At 39.7% G+C, this 19,397-nt stretch overlaps 1 protein-coding gene and 1 long non-coding RNA gene across 2 annotated transcripts; one reads left to right on the top strand and one right to left on the bottom strand.

The window, feature by feature from the left end:
* Nucleotides 1–161: 161 nt before the first annotated feature.
* On the top strand, nucleotides 162–17,202 carry LOC114919999 (F-box/LRR-repeat protein 2-like; the record flags this gene model as incomplete). The annotated part of the gene is made up of 9 exons (XM_065962095.1): nucleotides 162–329; nucleotides 1,512–1,666; nucleotides 12,649–12,732; nucleotides 13,533–13,599; nucleotides 14,177–14,299; nucleotides 14,468–14,595; nucleotides 14,789–14,905; nucleotides 15,803–15,910; nucleotides 16,696–17,202. Coding segments are annotated over 9 exons (1,047 nt in total), but the record flags the coding sequence as incomplete, so codon positions are not given.
* LOC136177364 (uncharacterized) lies at nucleotides 3,112–7,390 on the bottom strand. Its single transcript, XR_010664992.1, has 2 exons — nucleotides 6,459–7,390; nucleotides 3,112–6,389 (listed from the first exon to the last, which is right to left on the bottom strand). It is a non-coding gene; the product is annotated as an uncharacterized lncRNA (long non-coding RNA).
* Nucleotides 17,203–19,397: the final 2,195 nt, after the last annotated feature.

Below are 19,397 nucleotides of genomic sequence, written 5' to 3'. Positions count from 1 at the left end.
GTGGTTCCAGTGATGCGGTGTACTGGACCACTCCCTGGACAAACACACAGTGAGATAACCCCCCGAGCGGCACCATCACATGCTCTCTACCTGCACACACATTGTAGGTCACTGACTCACCTCAGCAGCTTCACATACTGAACAATTAACCTCTACCTCTTTGTGAAGGGAGAGACGTGAGAGTGGAAAACTCCACCCTGACACAGGGTTGGTTCCTCTGCGTGGGCGGACGTCGCCCTCGCAGCCTGAGTCTGTACAGCTGCAGTGGACCCTCACTCTCCTCCTGGGGGCTGGCCAAGTTCTTCACTCTGTGCAGAAACTCTCTGGAGGTAAAACAGGGACTCAGAATTCCTCTTGTTGAATAAAAGCAGTATTGGTTGGTGTTTGCCTTCACATGATCGTACAGAGACGCCCCCCCCAGGCTGCAGGGTTTGATCATCCTAATCAATTAGCCACCGCGGAGTCTATTCTGAGAAGAAAAAATACTTCTGATTTGCCAATGACCTGGATTTTTTATGCTTCTATTGACACTGTGTTTGAGATGAGCCCACACCCTGATTCCATGTGCCAGCTGTCAGTGATTACAAAACAAGTAAAGAGTACAGATCACAAGAGTGTCTCTAAAGCAGCACAGCATCACTAAAGCCCTTTCCACGAGTGCACTGCTGAAAATATCTTCAGAATTACAGGACAGTCTGCCCCTGAAATCTTCATGAGTTGCCTATTCACACGTCCCTCACAGCGGACAGGAGGAAGGGAGTCTCAGGGGGCGGGACATGACATAAGAGGGACGTTGCAGAAATCTGACATGACAGAGGAAACGACAGAGTCTAAATATGTTGAAGGAAACTTGTGCTTTAACCCCTCCACAGATGGAGGTCAGAGAAAGACTTCAGATGTTACATTCATTCAATGGACTAAACGACTCTGAGGAAGACGCTGTGCTTTTGCAGCTTGTGAGATTTGCCTTGGTTGATTTGTTTGCTCCAGAACTTTATTTGGATTCTCCACTGTGTGAAAGGGTCCACTGAATTAATTTAGAGTCCAACAATGATGAAGTTTCTGCCTCTATATCAAGTCTACCAGTTATTAGTGACGGCTCTATTGATTTGTTTTCTAGATCACCAGAAAATGATCCCGTTACCATGAGATAAGAAGCTTATTTATCATGAGATTATGAAGAAATAAATCTCATCTCATGGAGAAAAACTACTAGAAATAACTTGTAGTGTTGGTATATTGGATATTCATTTAGGGTTTCCGTAGTAACTAACTGTTAAACATGATGTAATGATTTAGTTGTCTTTTAGGTAGTAACATTTATGATCTCTATTTATGATCTCTATAAAAGAGTTAGTGGTAGTTCGGTGTGTCATTATCCCCTGCAGCGTTATGTAATGTCTGTCAGCTGTTGACCGCAGGAAGGTAAACGACTTATTGTATCAGTCAATGATTACCCTTAAAAAAACAGATACTCAGTTAATTACTAAATCTACATCTGTGAACTACAGGAACTCCAGGTCACAAGTTGCACAGGTCCTGGTCTCCATGGTGACCGGATGCTGCCTCTGATTGGCCAGCTGTGTGATCATGTGACCAGTGTGGATGTGAGCTGGAGTGGAGCGACAGACACAGGAGTGAAAGCTCTGAGTGACTGCTGTCCAAGGTCAGTTTTTATATTTATACAGTATATTTCATTTGATCTTTCTTTTAATTCAGTAACTTCTCAGTGGTAGTGATGCTGTTTAATAGACTGTGTTCATTGTTTTTGTTCCAAAACACCAGGTGGATACGATCATTTTTTACATTATAAAGTACCTGTGTAAGTTCTTTAAGCTATTCCTTTTGTTACGAGCTAGAACCGGCTCCATCCATCCATCCATCCATTTTCTTGCGCTTAGCCATTCAGGTCGCAGACGCAGCAGCTGCAGTAAGTCAACCCAGACTTCCCTCTCCCCAGCAACATTTTTTAACCCCTCCTGTGGGATTCTGAGGGGTCTCCTCCCAGTTGGGCGTGCCCAGAAAATCTCCAAAAGCAGGCTTCCAGGAGACATCCTAATTTGCAACATATTGATGTGGATTTCCTTGTTGTTGATATGTTTGATGATGAAGAAATTCGCCGTTGAGACTGACTTGCTTTCAAAGAGTATAATTTTATTTAAGCAAGAAACAGAATCACTGGTCACGTCTGACCAGGAGGATCAAGAAGCCAATAATGATCTCTGTCGAACACACAGAGACAATTGCTTATATGCATCTAAACATCTGTTTTCCCGTCATGGGTCATAAAAACATCAAGTTACACAACCATATATGGCAATACTCCTATACAACACCTCAGTTTAAACATTCCACCTAAGGGGACTCCTAAATCTCCTTCAGATACTATCTCCAGATGCACCCATTGTAAACTTATATTATCTCTGTCCTGGTTACATCAGACACTTCATAGTCCCCCCTAGCGAGACTATAGTCTCGCAAACGAGATAAATTATACAATTATGATGTTAATTAGCCTCATACGAATCACTTCTGTTCATGCTTAACCTTAGTAATATAGTAAAATTTTATTTGTGGAGTGTGAGAGCGAAAAACCCATCAGGCAGCTATCTTTCTTTATTATCCATCAAACAATCTAGACAGGAAAAACTCTCTCACGGTTCCTCTGCCCCAGGCAACCACCTATAGTACTCCAAACCAATTAAAAAGAAAAAGGTTATGAAAACTTTTCAGGATGATATATAAATGCACACATTCAAAACCTCAGAAATAAAATCTAAAAAATTGTCCAAAGTCAGGCTGGTCAACCCATCGCACCTTCCAATGGACCTCTCCCTACCTAACACCACTTTCCCTAAGGATCGATAAAGAAAGAAAACACCTGAGGTCCCAATATATGCATCTTATACAGTTCCAGAAAAATATGTCTTGCTAAAAATATCTACTATAAAGTAAAACATACAAAAATATTTATCAACAATACAAGTTACATTGTAATAAACCTTCAATGATTTTTCAATCGAAACCCCTCATCATGATGTCTTCATTCAGGTTTCCGTTGTCCATTTCCATCCTCCATTTTCTTAAGTTTGGTTGTTTCAACTCCATTAATCTGGAAGGATCTCTGGACAATCAGCCACCCTCACATTGGTCTCCCAAATATCATCCTGGGAAGAAAAATCAACAGCCAGTATCTTTGTACATACAAAACCATCAAAGATATTCATTTTTGTATCATACTTTCACATTATTCCACTACATGATTAACATATACATGATTAATATACATGATTAAAATATTCAATTCCCCCCTTTTATCAATTCACTTCCAGTTCAAAATAATAGTGAGTCAATGTTGAATTCAGATATTCAAAAATGGATATTTCTCTCCAATCTCTATGACCTCCTCACCTTCACTTAGGTCATTACCACTCAGTAGCGGCATCTGAATGTTTTCTCCTGGCATCACAACTCCTACCCATCTCAATATCATAGCCTTAGCAAAGGTCAACAACAGCGTACAAAAACAAAACATCACACACAGTGATAGAAGGGTAGCCACCAAAATCTGAACCACTATAGCTCCTACTGGTCCTAATTGGTCTTGTAACCAAGTATTCGCAGACCATCCCGCTCTTTCTGATGGACCAAATGAATCCCTAATTAGTTTCAAAGCATCTATGACACTAGTCATATTGTCAGTAGCATCAGGAATCAAAGTGTAACAGGCTTCTCCAGTTAGATTCAAAGCTACACAGAGGCCACCTTGTTTGGCCAAAATGTAATCAAGAGCCATGTCATGTTTCAGCAACGTCAATCGATGACTCCTCTGAGTATTTGACAAATATTCAAAACCTTTTATGGTCTCGTTTGCAAAACCTTGCAGGGTATATGTAATATTATCAATATGATCAGCTAAGTATGTAAGACCATACCATGGAAACAATCCTATTCCCCATTTCTCTCCCAAACTTATCCTCCAATGATAAGACTCCAAGTTGTGAAATTGTGCCAAATCTCTTTTCTTTCTACTGCTAGAGATTGTCGTAGAGTTATCCTCATCAGACCCTTGTCCCTTCTGAATAACAAAAACATCATACGGAAGTTTCAACTGTGCCATATAACAACATCCAATCCAACCATAAGGTAAAAATAAGTATGCCTTATCGCCACAAATCCACCAGATATCTTTAAATGTTCCTATGGTAAAATTACCCGGTAAAGTTTGATTCTTTACACTTAGAGTTTTACTCAGTCGGCGATGTGGTGCATGAAAGGTCACTATATACATGTCATCAATAGCCCTTTGATCACGTCGTCCAAATTGCATCATATAGTTATCACATTCTGATATTCCCATAAACATACCATCTCCACCATGAGTACCATTTGAACAAAAACAAGATTTAACCTTCACAGGTGTCACTTCCATAGGATCAGGGACTGCTGTTGTAATATCTTCATACTGATCAAGGAGATTTATATATGATAAGTTCTTCAACCAAGCACAGTTCCGTTGAGGTGTAAATAGATGCACCGACACGGCCATCCAATAATCATATGGTGCTTGTTGCTTAAATACCAACCACGATAGCGCATAATTTTGACATTTAGAAGTTAAAGGTTCTGGTACCGTCTCTAGAATTAAAGGCCATGTGCCTGGTGCTGGAACTCTCACGACACATGGACCACTCAAATTACTAGCCAATCTAACAGAATGAGTCAACTGTTGGTACCACATATTTCTACTTGCCCACGGGTCTGCAATTTGCAACACCGAGGAATCAAACCCATAAGCTTTCCATTGGGTTTCACGCTTCTCTAATGCATGAAGATGTTTAGTCATGCCTTCTGATGTTCCGTCAGCATCTACAAAATCACCAATCAGATTCGACATAGTCATCTGAATTGTTTCAGCTGCCTTAACTAATGTAGATGTAGCAATAGATGTCAACATCATACCTACAGACTTTGTAGACACCGAAGAACTCATCATTGTTTCGTTGATAGTAGATCCCATCATTACAACCTCACTTGTAAAATTACTCGCAGCTAGAGTAGTAACCAAAGTTGATACGTTAATACTACTAGTTATTCTCTGAGCTACAGTAGTAGACATCATCTGTTCATCAGTCACCCTTGGAGTGACTAGTTGCTTTTGAACCTCTTTAGCCACCGTAACTACTTCAATAGGATCTAGGCCTTCTACCACAAGCATTATCTTACGAGTTCTATACCCTTTTACCCAATAATTGTGATATGGTACAAATTTAAACTCTGGATCCAAATAAGTGCATGTATATTCTCCCTGATCTTCCCCTGTTACATTGATTAGGACAAGTGTACAGTCGTCTTCAACCCTAAACAACCTTATGTGATTATACAAAATATACTTTCTTTGATCACGAGGCACACTATTAATTTCAGGTCCTGTTAGCACTATTTCTTCACCACGAGCATTTTTCCAATTAGGGGGATTATTACCATCATTATTCCATTTTCCACATTTACATGGAAGGCGTGCTGAATTCCCTAACGTAGCTTTAATCACAATGTTTACAGGAAATTGAGTTGTAGAAATCATTTGAGGCTCAGCTGTATTTAGACGCAATATCTCTGTGACGTCAGTAACCTTCAGTTTTGAAAAGGTGGATGTCTGCTTTATTTTCTCAATCAGCGGGAGAGTTGATATGGTAGTTGACAGTTTTCCTACTTCAACAACCAGGGGTTTTGCAATTCTAGTTTCATTTAGTACCACTAAAGTCACAATACTGTTTCTGTAACCTAACCCCAATTGGACACTATGCTCTCCCATATTTACTAATTTTGGGTCATAATATGTACACTTATAGTCACCTTGATCTTCAATCTGAGATCTACGTAAATAAAGACTACAGTCTCCCTCAATCTTTGACCTTCTTCGATCATTAAGCAACACATACTTTTCTAGTGGTGATGTCCCCAATAAATCAATAACCTTACCATGGCTATCTTCCCACTTGACTCGGAATTTCCCTTTCCCATTATTTTCCTTTGTACACTGACATGGGAGCTGAACTGACTTTCCCAAAATCACTTCTACTCTAGTCCTCGTAACGTTTTGGTCTAACCTTTCTTCGGGTTAGCCTTGGACTCCTTGGTCCAACTGGGTCTGTGAATTTTCCTGTAGAGGCATCACAGCCCTCTGGAGTCTTTGACTCATGCTCTTGAGAAATAGACTCTGTTGTTTCTGGGACATGTTGTAAATCAATGTCACCAAATCGTCTTTCTTGCTCATGGACTGACAAGTCATCCCTGACATCATCAAAAGTGTAATCAAAATCATCATGCATAGCCCCAACATGGTCAATCCCTTCTTCCGGATCGTGACCTTGGGGGTCTGCACGAACCTCTGCTGCTTCCGCAGCTTCTGTTGGCTCTCTTGCGCTTTCAACATCTCGGTTCTGTGATTGTGGAACCTCTTCTGTTGGCGCTTTAACACAATGTGATAAATGATACCAGGTAGGAGACCCTTTAACCTGGACCGCAGTTCCCGTACTGCGGACTACTTCAAATGGTCCTTCACGGCGTTCATTAAACCACTTCCTCCTAAACACCTTCACGAATACCTTGTCTCCAGGTTGCACTGCATTCGTCTTTTGCTCATCGAGTCTCTCTTGCACCTCCTCTCGTTTTTGCCTGTCAGAGACATATGTGTATATTCTCTTATGTAAAGCAGCCATGTAATTAACATACACTCGCATTTCATCTTCTAAAAGGGCTAAACTTGGACCCTTGCCACTTGTACGCAAACAAGGTGTCGGCATCCGTCTGCCCATTGCCAACTCATGGGGTGTCATGCGCAAATCACGGAGCCCACTTGAACGACACACCATTAACGCCAGTGGAAGCGCTTCCACCCAATTCAAACCTGTGTGTTGGCAGATTTTAACAATGCGGTTTTTTAACACACCATTCATTTTTTCACAAGCACCTTGGCTTTGCGGATGATAAACAGCTCCTAAACGTTGTTTAATTCCCAATTTTTGCAGAATTAGTCTTACTGTTTTATCTACGAACTCTTTCCCATTATCTGAGGATATGCGGTCTGGGAGTCCCCACCTGCTTATAACCTCACGACACAAAAACTTGGCAACAGACTGAGCATCTTTCCGCTTAGTTGGACAGGCCTCGGGCCACCTTGAAAATCTATCCACAACAACTAACATATATCTTTTACCTCCTACCGGTCTTATCATGTCAACAAAATCCACAACTAACTCACGCATAGGACCTGTTGGCGTTGGAATGTAACCGGGAGGAACCATCACACCCCTACGAACGTTGTTTTTTAGACAGATAGTACACCTGCCTATGACATAATCAATCTGTTCAAGCAAGTACGGTGCCCAAAAACCATATTCTTTCATGATCTTTCTCCTAACCTCCCCCCTTGCAACATGGGCTAAACCATGTGCCTCCTGGATCATCAGACCCAGCAGGTCTAACAATTTCATTATCTGAGCATTCACTTATCTCTCTACTTCCTGAACCGGCTGCTAATGGGAAAAGATATGAAGAACCTTCTCTCTCTGAGTCTTCATCATCATTGCTCACATCTGTGTCGTCCTTTCCTGGATCCACTCTTCTTATTGGCTTGTCTCCTTTTTTCTCCGCTTTAGCCAACATCCGTCTTACTGCTGGGTCATATCCACCAACAGCTTCATCCGAATCACTCTCACTGTCATCCTCTATGTCCAGTCGTCTGAACTGCTGACCGCTACAACTTCTCAAACGGGTCTTTTTATGTTTGCTGTCGGAGCTTGGGTACATTTCTATGGTCGTTGTAGCCTTTCCCTTCTCGATTATTTGTTCATCCTCGTCTGTGATGTGATAGTTGCCCTTTTGTATAATCACTGGGAGCTGGGGGTAAACATCAGTAAACTTCACTTCCTTCTCATAAGGCGGGGGCTTCTTTACTAAGGCAGTATGTGAGAAGGGTGTGTTAACCTTCTCCATTAACTTACCCACTGCCTTATCATTTTTCTGTATTTCTTGCATACCGCGGCCTCTTTTTTCATTTGCAGCTTCTAACAGTTTCTGTCCTTCATTTTCAAACAACTGCAGAACTCCAAGCTCAGTTTGTCTTTTCTCCATACGCCTTTTTCCCTTTTTCCCCTTCTTCTGCTTTACCTTGTATATAGACACAAGTACCTGTATTGTTTTGATCACATCCGGGTTCAAAGTCCCCTCTACTGGCCAAGGCTGGTCAATGTCAGGCCAACGCTTACTCCATTTTTCTGATATTTTTGGAATATCTTTAACAAGAGGATTAGTCTTCTGTACTACATCAACAGGAGTGATTGATTTTGTAATTTTGGTGTCCATCTTTGACATTACAATGACCCTCTTAGTTCCTCGTATTATAAGTCAAACTATTTAGAAAGTACTGTTACCACACTTGAAAGTGAATGAATTTGCCAACCCCAAAGGAGACCAAAGCCTTCTTACTATAAAAGCAAAAGCACTTCTTTATCACCTAATGCATCTAATCACACTTATTTATCTTTAAAATTATGGAAATAATGTCAATGTTCCATCTCAAAATAGCCCAGGTCAAGCTAGACCATACTCAGACAATGAAACCAGCATTCACAGCACTCAACTGCATTTGAATCAAATCAACTTTTCCATAAATGATCAATCAAATCAAAAATACTCCATTATTGACCAAATGCTTCAATTAGTCAGTCTGTTGCCAAGACTTCCTCCTATATAATTGTAATGTGATACATAGAAGAAACAATGTAAGCCTCTATGCGAAAACAGACTAAGCATGTATCAAAGATGTTGACTATAAAAAATGTGTATACACAGATAGAAAAGTTCAGGTGTTTGTTGAAAGAGTTTGTGGATAAAACCGCACTGGCCTTGATCAAGCTGGATTCAGGATCCCTACATGCTGTCATCCGCAAGCTTCCAGTGCTTGTGAAGTACCCGCCGGGTCTCTCCTCATCTGCCTTTTTGGACTGATCCAGTTCAGACACAATCCATCTGTCTGTCTTCCCTTTAGCTCTCACACAGCATAGTAGAGAGAAACAGAGAAAACAGAAAGAAAACAAAACAAAAGTTGAATCACTCTGAATCCATATACACAATGCAATAACAATTCAGTGAAATATGCACACATTATCTCTAATCTTTATCTATATATATTTTTTTATCTATTGCAAAGGCTGTCTCCCTACTGGGGTGTGTTTTCCTTCCCTCTGTGTCCCACAGAGAGAAGAAGGAGGAGAGGGGGCTACCTCTCCACTCCCCTTAACAGGAGGAGTAAGCTAATTGGCTTTCTATGTGAGACAACGCCTCTTGGACCCGCCTCCTAATTTTAGCAAGGGCTTCCAGTCTAACCTGGCTGTCAAAGGGTTAACATCGTCTCCAAACCCTATGGTCCAAACCTAGTGCATTTAATGCACAGACAGGCACATCTCACCCGTGGGTGCTGTGACACCCCTACTTTCACTAAAATGTACACTTTTTACTAGTGGAGTCATTAAAAGGAAACTTATCGGTCAAGTAAGATTTATTAAGTGACAACTAAGCCAATCATATCTATTTGATTACAGTTGAAGCACAGTAAGGTTACATTTGCATTTAATCCTCCTGTCACTCATCACTGAGTCAGAGCTCAGAGCTCACACATGGAAACATGCTGCATGTAGCATCCTTCTGAAAGAGAGTAAGTCACCCAAACAGAGGTTTTTAAGATAAATCCACCTCACAAACCAACATAAGTGTAACATTTTCTCCTCTTGGTTGTTATTTTAGCTGTATGTATTTACTCCCATAACTTTACAATGTAGCAGAAGTCCCCTTTGCAGTTTTTCTAAATAAAAGCACATTTTATGTGAAGACCGGAAAAAGAGACTGAGGCGTAAGGCAATAAGAAAAGCAAAATAATGGCATCACAAAGAACCGTTTTGAATCTGGTTTCTAGAGCTAACTCGGTTACTCACAATGGATGTTCATAAAGTTAGTGTCTAATTATCTTTTGTAACTTTGTCTTGTTATATGATGTTTCAGCTAAACTTAGTTATTGGACATTAAATGAAACAGAATGTGTTGATTTCCTAGAGGGTGGTAATATACTAGCACAGAACACACACACTTTTAAGATCACTGCTCCACCCCTGTGCACAGAGTCTACGCACACACAGAAATCAGCACAATATCCTCCCAATCAACAGCCAAATAGAAAAATGTATTCTCTAATAGTCAAAACCAACTTCTTCACCTATTTTAAACCAAACTATATGTTCTTTTTGAACAGACAAAATTTGCAGCATAATGTGGTCACACACATACGCTCAAACAGACAGAAAGAAAAGTTCACACTCCAATCAGCCGGCAGTTCTAAACTTTATCAGGAATTTTTCTGTTCTTTTCTCTAATCTTGCTACCTGAATGGGTACAGACTATCCTCGCTGGTCTCTCCACTTCTGTTAAAAACAGATACTATATACACTTATGCTATGTATAAACGTCCTTTATTAGGCTCATGTGTATTTATCAGATTAAACAAACATCCTCTGAGGGGCTCATAGATTTTTATCAAATTGAATATATAAAGTCCCCTGAAACAAAGGGCTCATAGGTTTTTAACACTGATGAAGATCAGATAAGTAAAAGTCCTCTGAAACAAAGGCTCATATTTTTTATCAAATCGGATATATAAACGTCCCCTTAGACAAAGGGCTCATAGAGTTTTAACACTGATGAAGCAAAAATGTCCCCTCTTATAAGTTACTAAATCGCCTTTTAACCAATCACCTGCTATATATGCCTATTTAATAATACATCTATTCTATTTATCAATCACACATATACAAGAACATTTCCGGATCAAATACACATCTCCACACCACACAGACCTCTCAAAACCATCCAAATCACAACACAAGAGACAAGACACAGACAGAGACAAAGACCGTCCAGCAGCCACACAAACACTTCAGGCTGTATAGAGCTTGAACGCACACACATTCCAAGAACAGCTGCGCCTCAGCGAGCGCACACACATTTTAGTTCAGATTTTGAAGTCGACTCATTTATAATTTTCCTCTATCAAATCTTTTACTTTGGTCAGACTTTTAACAAATTGTCTTTTAACAAATTACTTCACACTGCATGCTTCAATGCACACTTTTTCCTTTACTCAGCGCTTTTTTCCCACTTTTCTCAAAACTCTTATCTTTATTCCTTATCTTCACTTTTCATCTTTTTACTTCTCATCTTTACACTTCTTATCTTTATTTCTTCTCTTTTATTTTCCTACATTATACGTTTATCATCTATTCAAATACCCTGGCCAGGGATCCCCTTTGTTTTATTTTTACTCAAATTTGACTACTTCTTAAAGCCAACTTTCACTTCAGTGTCTAATTTACACATGACTTACTGTTAAGAGGATACGGGCCCTGTCCTTGTTAAACTTGCATGGTTATTTAGCTAACTGGTCTCGTTACTAGTTGCGCTTATGCTATCATTACCTTTCAACTTTTTTCATCTCTTCTTCTCTTATTTATCTCTTCTTTATTTTATTCCCCTTTATTTATATACTTTTTAACTCAATAAACCCCAATTTAGACGGAGAATTACTCCAACATCAACACATCATTGCACTTCAGTTCTTTGACAGTGCGGCCAAAATTGCAGATAGACGACAGAAACAGCTCCGCAATATGTGCAGCAAAAAAAGAAAGAAACACTTACGAAGTGATGGAAATAATAAACAAGCTGTGGTCCCCTGCAGAAGGCCCCAACTGATCCTGTTCCGTGACGCCAAAATTGATGTGGATTTCCTTGTTGTTGATATGTTTGATGATGAAGAAATTCGCCGTTGAGACTGACTTGCTTTCAAAGAGTATAATTTTATTTAAGCAAGAAACAGAATCACTGGTCACGTCTGACCAGGAGGATCAAGAAGCCAATAATGATCTCTGTCGAACACACAGAGACAATTGCTTATATGCATCTAAACATCTGTTTTCCCGTCATGGGTCATAAAAACATCAAGTTACACAACCATATATGGCAATACTCCTATACAACACCTCAGTTTAAACATTCCACCTAAGGGGACTCCTAAATCTCCTTCAGATACTATCTCCAGATGCACCCATTGTAAACTTATATTATCTCTGTCCTGGTTACATCAGACACTTCAATATATAAATAAAACATAAAGCAAGTGTGAGAGAAAGTCATGAAATGGACAGTGACGGAAAGGACTGGTTCTCAAGACAGGGACAACATAAAGCTGGGTCAGCTCACCTACATGCTCACTCTGGACGGTGTTGTGAGGTGCAACGAGCCCAGGCTATTATTAGTTCAGTTTTTGTTGTAGCTGGATCACAAAAGAAGATCATCCCTAACACTTTCAGTGAGTCAGCCAGTCTCCAATCAGTGTCAGCAAAAGATAACCCTAACCCTGAAATCCAGAGTTACAAACATTAAGTCTGTGTTATATCTTCAAACTCTTTACAGATAAACTCAGACACTCAGTAATAAAATAACACTCAACCAGCACAAAAACAAATGCAACAGGAGGCTGAATGAAAACTGGAAATGTCATCATCATGAACAGTCTCTCGTTTACTTTTTCTGCAGGCTGAGACTAAAATCTGTCGTCCTGAACGGCTGTCAGCTCACTGATGACCCACTCGTCAAACTCGTCATGAGGCACAAAGAAAGGTCAGTTTGAATACATCTTAGTTTATCTGTGTACTCTGAAAATATAATGCTGCTATAGCTTGTGTAAACATGAAGCAGTAGGGAACTATAATATCATCTATATTAGAAACATCTTGTAATGTAATACACTGATGAGTTTTGATTGTGTGGTTGTGTTTCATTGGGCTTTTTTATTGTCTTGGTTTTCCTCCTGGATTTGACTCAACAATCACATTTCTTTATTTGCATCTGTAAATCCATCCAGATGTTCCCAGCCAGCTAATTACATGTTGGTTAAACACACTTGATTTGTGTTTAACCCAATAGTCTAAAGATTAAAAGAACACTCAACATTGAGCTATCAATAACAAAACAAGTTATTAAAAATTGTAATTTGGTTTGCCGAGTGTGGCTAACATAAGCAGCGCTAGCGTAGGCAGCCTCCGGTCTTCCCTGCAGGTTAACATCCACATGCCCTTGATAAATGTGCAAGTCAATATGGCAGTTTATTTCCATTTTCTAAATCAAAACGCTGCCAATCAGCTCTGCTCCTACAAGACGCTATCTGTTCAGTGTGCTAGTTTACATCCTGGTAGTAGAGCACGACCACCAGGCCCATTAACTGAAGCTACAGCCTCGTCTAGCAGGCGTCTGCAGCCTGACAGGCATTGTGGGGCGAGGTTTAAATAATTTGTTAAATCGACTCGTGATTCTGGTGCCAACTATCGAGGGTGATTCACAGTTTAGTGAACTAAATGCTCAGATCCCTGGAAACAAAGTGGATGTTCCATGTTTTTGTTTATGTGTTGTTTTCACGTCAGTCTTCGCAGAGTGGAGGTGTTTGGCTGTCAGTTCCTCTCTCCGTCCTGTCTACAGACTGTTTTTAAGGTATGTGATTTAAAAAAATGTGTCTTGCACAATTCATTAGATTTCATAATGCAGGAACAACATATGTTACACTTCTTTAAAGCTCCTGTGAGGAGTTGTTAGCTGGATTTGGCACAGACTGACGTTAATATTCACGTCTCTTTATGAGCTTAAGAAGCAAATGAGACAATCAGCATAAAGATTCACTTTTAAAAAATGCAGCATCAGCCATTTACAAATGGTTATTTTTATGTCCAAACATATGCTGTGCAGACGGCGTCACATGAGGTGATAAACAGCACACTTCAGGAACAGCCTTTTATATATATTTGGCACCGCAAGGATGATCAACTAGTGATACTGTAATCGTTAAAAGACTGCAGGGTGAGATTTTTCTTTCTTTAAACAACCCCCACTGCTCACACATGTACAGTTCAGTAAAGAGATAAGACTTTAAGGTTTAAGGATGTGGAAAAGACTTTCTTGCTTCCTGTCTTTTTGTCTCAATAAACGTATCCTTCCATTCATAAAAAGCTGAACAAACAACACGACATGTTTTCCACTGCATGTGCAGTACATCAACGTTTTCATGTTTTAGACGTGTGCCGGCCTCCAGCACCTCAACATCGGTCAAGTGCCTCGAGTAAACACAGACTGTCTCACAGTGATGACATCACAGCTCAGCGGTCTCATTTCACTAAATCTGACTGGACTACAGGCGGTGAGTTTCACGTTTTGTGACTCAGAACATTTGAAAACACTGAATCCGTCTTTGAAGCTGGTCCGATGGGGAGCTGGTGGCGCATGGCTATAGTCTTCCAAGCGGGCGGTCCAGGTTCGAATCCGACCTTTCATTCGCTCTCTGTATCTGTTTTTTCTGTCTTCACAGGTTTCTGATGTTGCCGTGGACTCTTTGCTTCAGAGCTGTGTAAAACTTCAGAGTCTGACTCTCAGCTCCTGTCCTGCAGTCACAGACCTGACACTACTCAACATCAGCAAATACACACCTTGTATCAGGTAACTTGAGCTCCAATATTTGAAACTGAGTCCTATCACTGAAGTGTTGTAAAACCTTTACCCTAAAAAAACATCTTGAAGACTAAACCATGATTCAGGACTCAGGACATTCAGTCTTATGTGTCCACTGGTGTGATCTTGATATCCTTACAGTTCTATTGTGGTTTTGAGTTGTTGTATGTGTGTGTATCAGGGCCCTGGATGTGAGCGGCTGTAAGGCAGTAACAGATGCCGGTGTGGAGTCTCTGGCTCTGGGATGTAGACGACTTCAGCAGCTGGATCTCAGCTCCACCTGCACAGGAAACAGAGGGTACATCACAGCCCACACAACATACTGAGCTGATTGTCTCTCTGGGTTTATGATCATGTTAGTCATCTTAATGGGCCTTTGCAGTACCCTTACTTTGGGATCCATTACATGTACTAAACAAAAATCTTTTTGATAGGTTGAACCTTGTTTAGTTTTGTAGTAGAGTGGGAGAGTGATAAGTTATTACACCAATCCCGATTAAAAAATTAAAAATGTAAAAACACACAAGAAGTTGTCTTTATTAGGGCACTGTTGTTCAAATTTAATGGGGGGGGGGGGGGCGCAGTCATTCCCTACTCTCTCTCTCTCTCTCTCTGATTTCTAATAATAGTGTCATATCTCTACATTAAGACATAAAAAGCCCCCCAAAAATATATTTAATAAAATATGTAATTATAGAATATTTAATATTTTTTATTTTATTTTATTTTATTTTATTTTATTTTATTTTATTTTATTTTATTTTATTTTATTTTATTTTATTTTTTATTTTTTTATTTTATTGTTTTATTATATTTTATTATTTTATTATATTATTATATTATTTCATTTTATTATTTTATTTAAAGCAGCTGTGAGGAGCCTTCAGTTTGTGGGGGTTTGGGCGCCCCCTGTGGACAAAGTATGTAGTGTGAAGTTCCCTTTAAAGCACTGTAATCCAGATGTGGTGTCTAAATATTTGTTTCTCCATGAAGTGTGAGGTAAAATAACTCCAGAGTGTTTTAATATTAAATATTTTGATGATTTCTTGGACATTATGTGAACTGTTATTATTTTAAGATAACAGTTAACATGCTATTTTCATTTCAGTCCATGCTGCTAGTTTGTCTACAAATCCCAAGATTTAAACTAAACTAATAAATAAAATGCTGACTTGCAGATTTATTTGTGTTTCAGGGTTACTCTCCTGGCTAATTACTGCAGCAGTCACCTTCAAACAGTCAAACTGAGTTTCTGTCACATCAGCGTGGAGAGCATACTGAAGCTCTGCAGACGCTGCAAGAGGTAAATATTCAAGAGGAGACATAAATATTCATTATAACAGATGATTTGTGATAATGACGACTTGTCAGGAACTTTTAAGAATAATAGTGTTTTTGTTGTTATTTGTTTTTGACCTGCAGCTGAATCATTGCTGGCAATGAGAACATCATCTCGACCTCATGTGTGATAATGCTTAAATAAACTATTTTCCTTTGGTATTTATAGAATATATTCATCCTCATAATTGTGTATTTTTTAAATCTAGAGTGTTTTTTCTTTTTGTCTTTGTCTTTTACTTACTTGCCTTCATGCATTTTTTACAATTCTAGGTCACCTTAACTTCAGACATTTCAGCCAACATTGTGCATTCACATCTTTTTGATGTCAATACATTTAAATTGTTCTTTTTTGTAAACATAACACAAATGGATTGGCTGCATGGATGAACCTTTTTATTCAACATAACTACATTAAAGATGATACTATTAAGAAACATGAAAGATCGGCATGAAATTCAGTGGAGCTTTGATAAAAGTGTATTGCAGTCCTGCCACCTCCTTGTGATGATAAACACAGTGTGAGAAATGAAACTTAACACTGCCAACCAGGGAAACAATGACCTTCTGTTCAGTGAGGTTTCCTGCAAGAGATCAGCTGCTGCTGGTGTAATTACAAATGTGATATGTCTGAATTTAAGATTTTTTTGAAAAAGAGCTGAACTATCTCTGTGAAAAGTATTTCTCAGTAACTTATTCTCTTACAATGATGCTTAGTTTTTATTTCATGTTTTTTTTCTCTCTCTGAAGGTTAAAGGTGCTTCATCTCTTCGGCTGTGCTCGTCTCCCCGCTATGGAAGACATCAGAAAAGTGAACGCTGCTCTAACAGTTTATCCTCTGCACTGACTCTCACACAAACATCTGCACACAACTGGACTTAATGGCAAATGGAGTTGAGCTTGTACAGTTATTTTCTAGTCTTCTGACTACTCAAAGTGTTTTTACACCGCAGGTCACACATACATTTCACACACTGATGGTAGAAGCTCCTATGTAATGTGTCCTCAGTACTACCACTGAGCCACAGCTGACCTTGGTGTTGTAGTCAAGAGAACACTTACCGAGACCAAGACATCCCCAAGACCAGAGTGATCCGAGTCCAGGACACGACCAAGACAAGACCAAGGCAGGGCAAGACCGAGACAATAAATGATGAATTATTAATATAAGAATTTGTGTGTGTTTGTAGATCAATGATTAAACATTATCTGATCATCGCACCCTCTATGAAAGTTTGTCGTTTTTTGTCTCTTGTTTTGATCAGGATCTTTAACTTGTCATAATTATATCAGTGACCTCTGTCTGCAGACAATCTCTAACTGAGTGATTCTTTTCCTCACATTCAAAGAAAGACAATAACATTTGCAGAGAGCTCGTACAGTGAATGGAAAACTGCTCAAAATGTGAGAAAAGCATCAAATATAGTATCCTTGATGATGATATTGAGGATTCACTTGTTGACTTGTGTAAAAGTAGCACTCTGAAAATCTTCAGAAATAATCACATTTAAAAGTACTTGTTTAGTGAAATTGTTCCTGCTAGCTTTTGACTATAATCCTTTTTTTTAAATCTAAATTTAGATCAATAACTTATTGTACTGAAGGGTGGTCACATCTTCAACAACACATCGTTGTCTTTCAGATCAACAAACCGTTTTAGCGTGTGAGCAATAATCATTTCTACAATTCATCTAGCAGACGCTTCAAGTAGCAAACATTTCCAGACTGTTTGATCCAGTTTTTTTTTTTTTTTGGTTTGGCTTTGACACAGAGCCAGAAATATGTTCTTAATCCCCCGGGGGGACATTTGGTACTCTGAGGAGATACTTTTGTATTTGGGTAACAGAGAAAGCATTGTTATTGGTGTTGTATTGGAAACTTAGATCTCAAACCCCCCCGACTGAACGATCAGGGTCAGCTGTGCTGGTAAAACATGCTTCTGATGTGATGCTTCTGAAATGCATTCAGACTCGCTATATGTGCTGACTCAAGAGACAATAGGGCGATTGCTTAAAATACTCCATCCCCGGGGCGCTGGTGGCGCATTGGTTAGTGGGCACGCGCCCCATGTATGGAGGCTGTACTCCTCCAAGCGGGCAGCCCAGGTTCAAATCCGGCCTGTGGCTCCTTTCCCGCATGTCATTCCCCACTCTCTCTCTTCCTGATTTCTGACACTATCCACTGTCCTATCTCTACAATAAAGGTACAAAACACCCAAAAGTAAATATAAAAAAATACTCCATCCCCATAGAGTGTAACTGAGGTGCCAGCGCTGTGCCAGGAATCCTAAAGCACCTCGTTACTCGTGATTCAAAGATTATGATCTCATTAATTCAGAAACGCAGATTTTTATTTTCTCATGTGAATGCTTCAATATCATCATGCAGATTATTAAAAAGTTCAAATGAAAGCTTTGTGAGGTCTGTCCTCAAGAAGAGAAAGAGGGAGAAGAAAACATCTTTCTTTGTTGAATGACGGTCACATCGATCATTTCTGATGCTCTGCAGGTCGTCAGAGAATCTGAAAGCTGATTGGCTTGTATGATTCGGCGTCAAGCAGATTTGTCATTAAAGTAGAAAAGGTTTGATCCAAAGTGGATTGTTAGCTGCACTTTAATGCAGATATCTATGTTGATGGATAAATCATCTTCAGAGTAATGCAGATGGGAGTGAGTACTTCATCAGCACGGATTGGGTTCTGCTTTGGGTTTCCGTGTGGACGGTTTTTCCTGAACACACTGAAGTTCTCTGCCGATTCCTAAAGCTGTCAGCAGCTGTAGCCTTCGATCTTAAAGACTCATCATGTATGAACTGGCTCTGTCTTTGGTGAAAGTGCATCTTGGTTCCAAGTTGCAGAGTGACCTTCAACTAGAGCGTTTAGTGAGCTGTGAAGATTTTAAAACTAGGATGAAGGACCATGTAACAACTGTACATATTTCTCTGCTTAACACTTCTTATTTGATTCCATGATTTGCTGATTTATGTACCGTTTGTATATGTCTGTCTTTGGTCTATGTCTGGAACTTTTATCCTCGTGTCTTGGCCAGAACTCTCTGGAAATAGAGCTCTTGTATGTCAATGAGAATATCTTCCTGGTAAAAAACAATCAATCAACGATCAACACAACTGGGACACAAACGTGTAACAAACAGAAACCAAAACTCTTTCCATCCATCATCTATACCGCTTTTTCCCCGCTCGGGGGTCACGGGGGGGGGGGCTGGAGCTGATTCCAGCTTTCATTGGACGAAAAACGGGGTTACACCCTGGACTGTTCACTAGTCAATCACAGGGCTGACATATAGAGACAGACAACCAGACACACTCACATTCACACCTACAGACAATTTAGAGTCACCAGTTAACCTAACGAGGATGTCTTTGGACTGTGGGAGGAAGCCGGTGTCCAAAACACTGGGCATGTTGACGACTGTGTAACCCATAGTTACCTTC

The sequence above is a fragment of the Labrus bergylta genome, chromosome 2 (genome assembly GCF_963930695.1).
Source record: "Labrus bergylta chromosome 2, fLabBer1.1, whole genome shotgun sequence".
NCBI lineage: Eukaryota > Metazoa > Chordata > Actinopteri > Labriformes > Labridae > Labrus > Labrus bergylta.
Note: the sequence above shows the minus strand (reverse complement) of the source record. Positions and strands in the feature narration are given on the sequence as shown.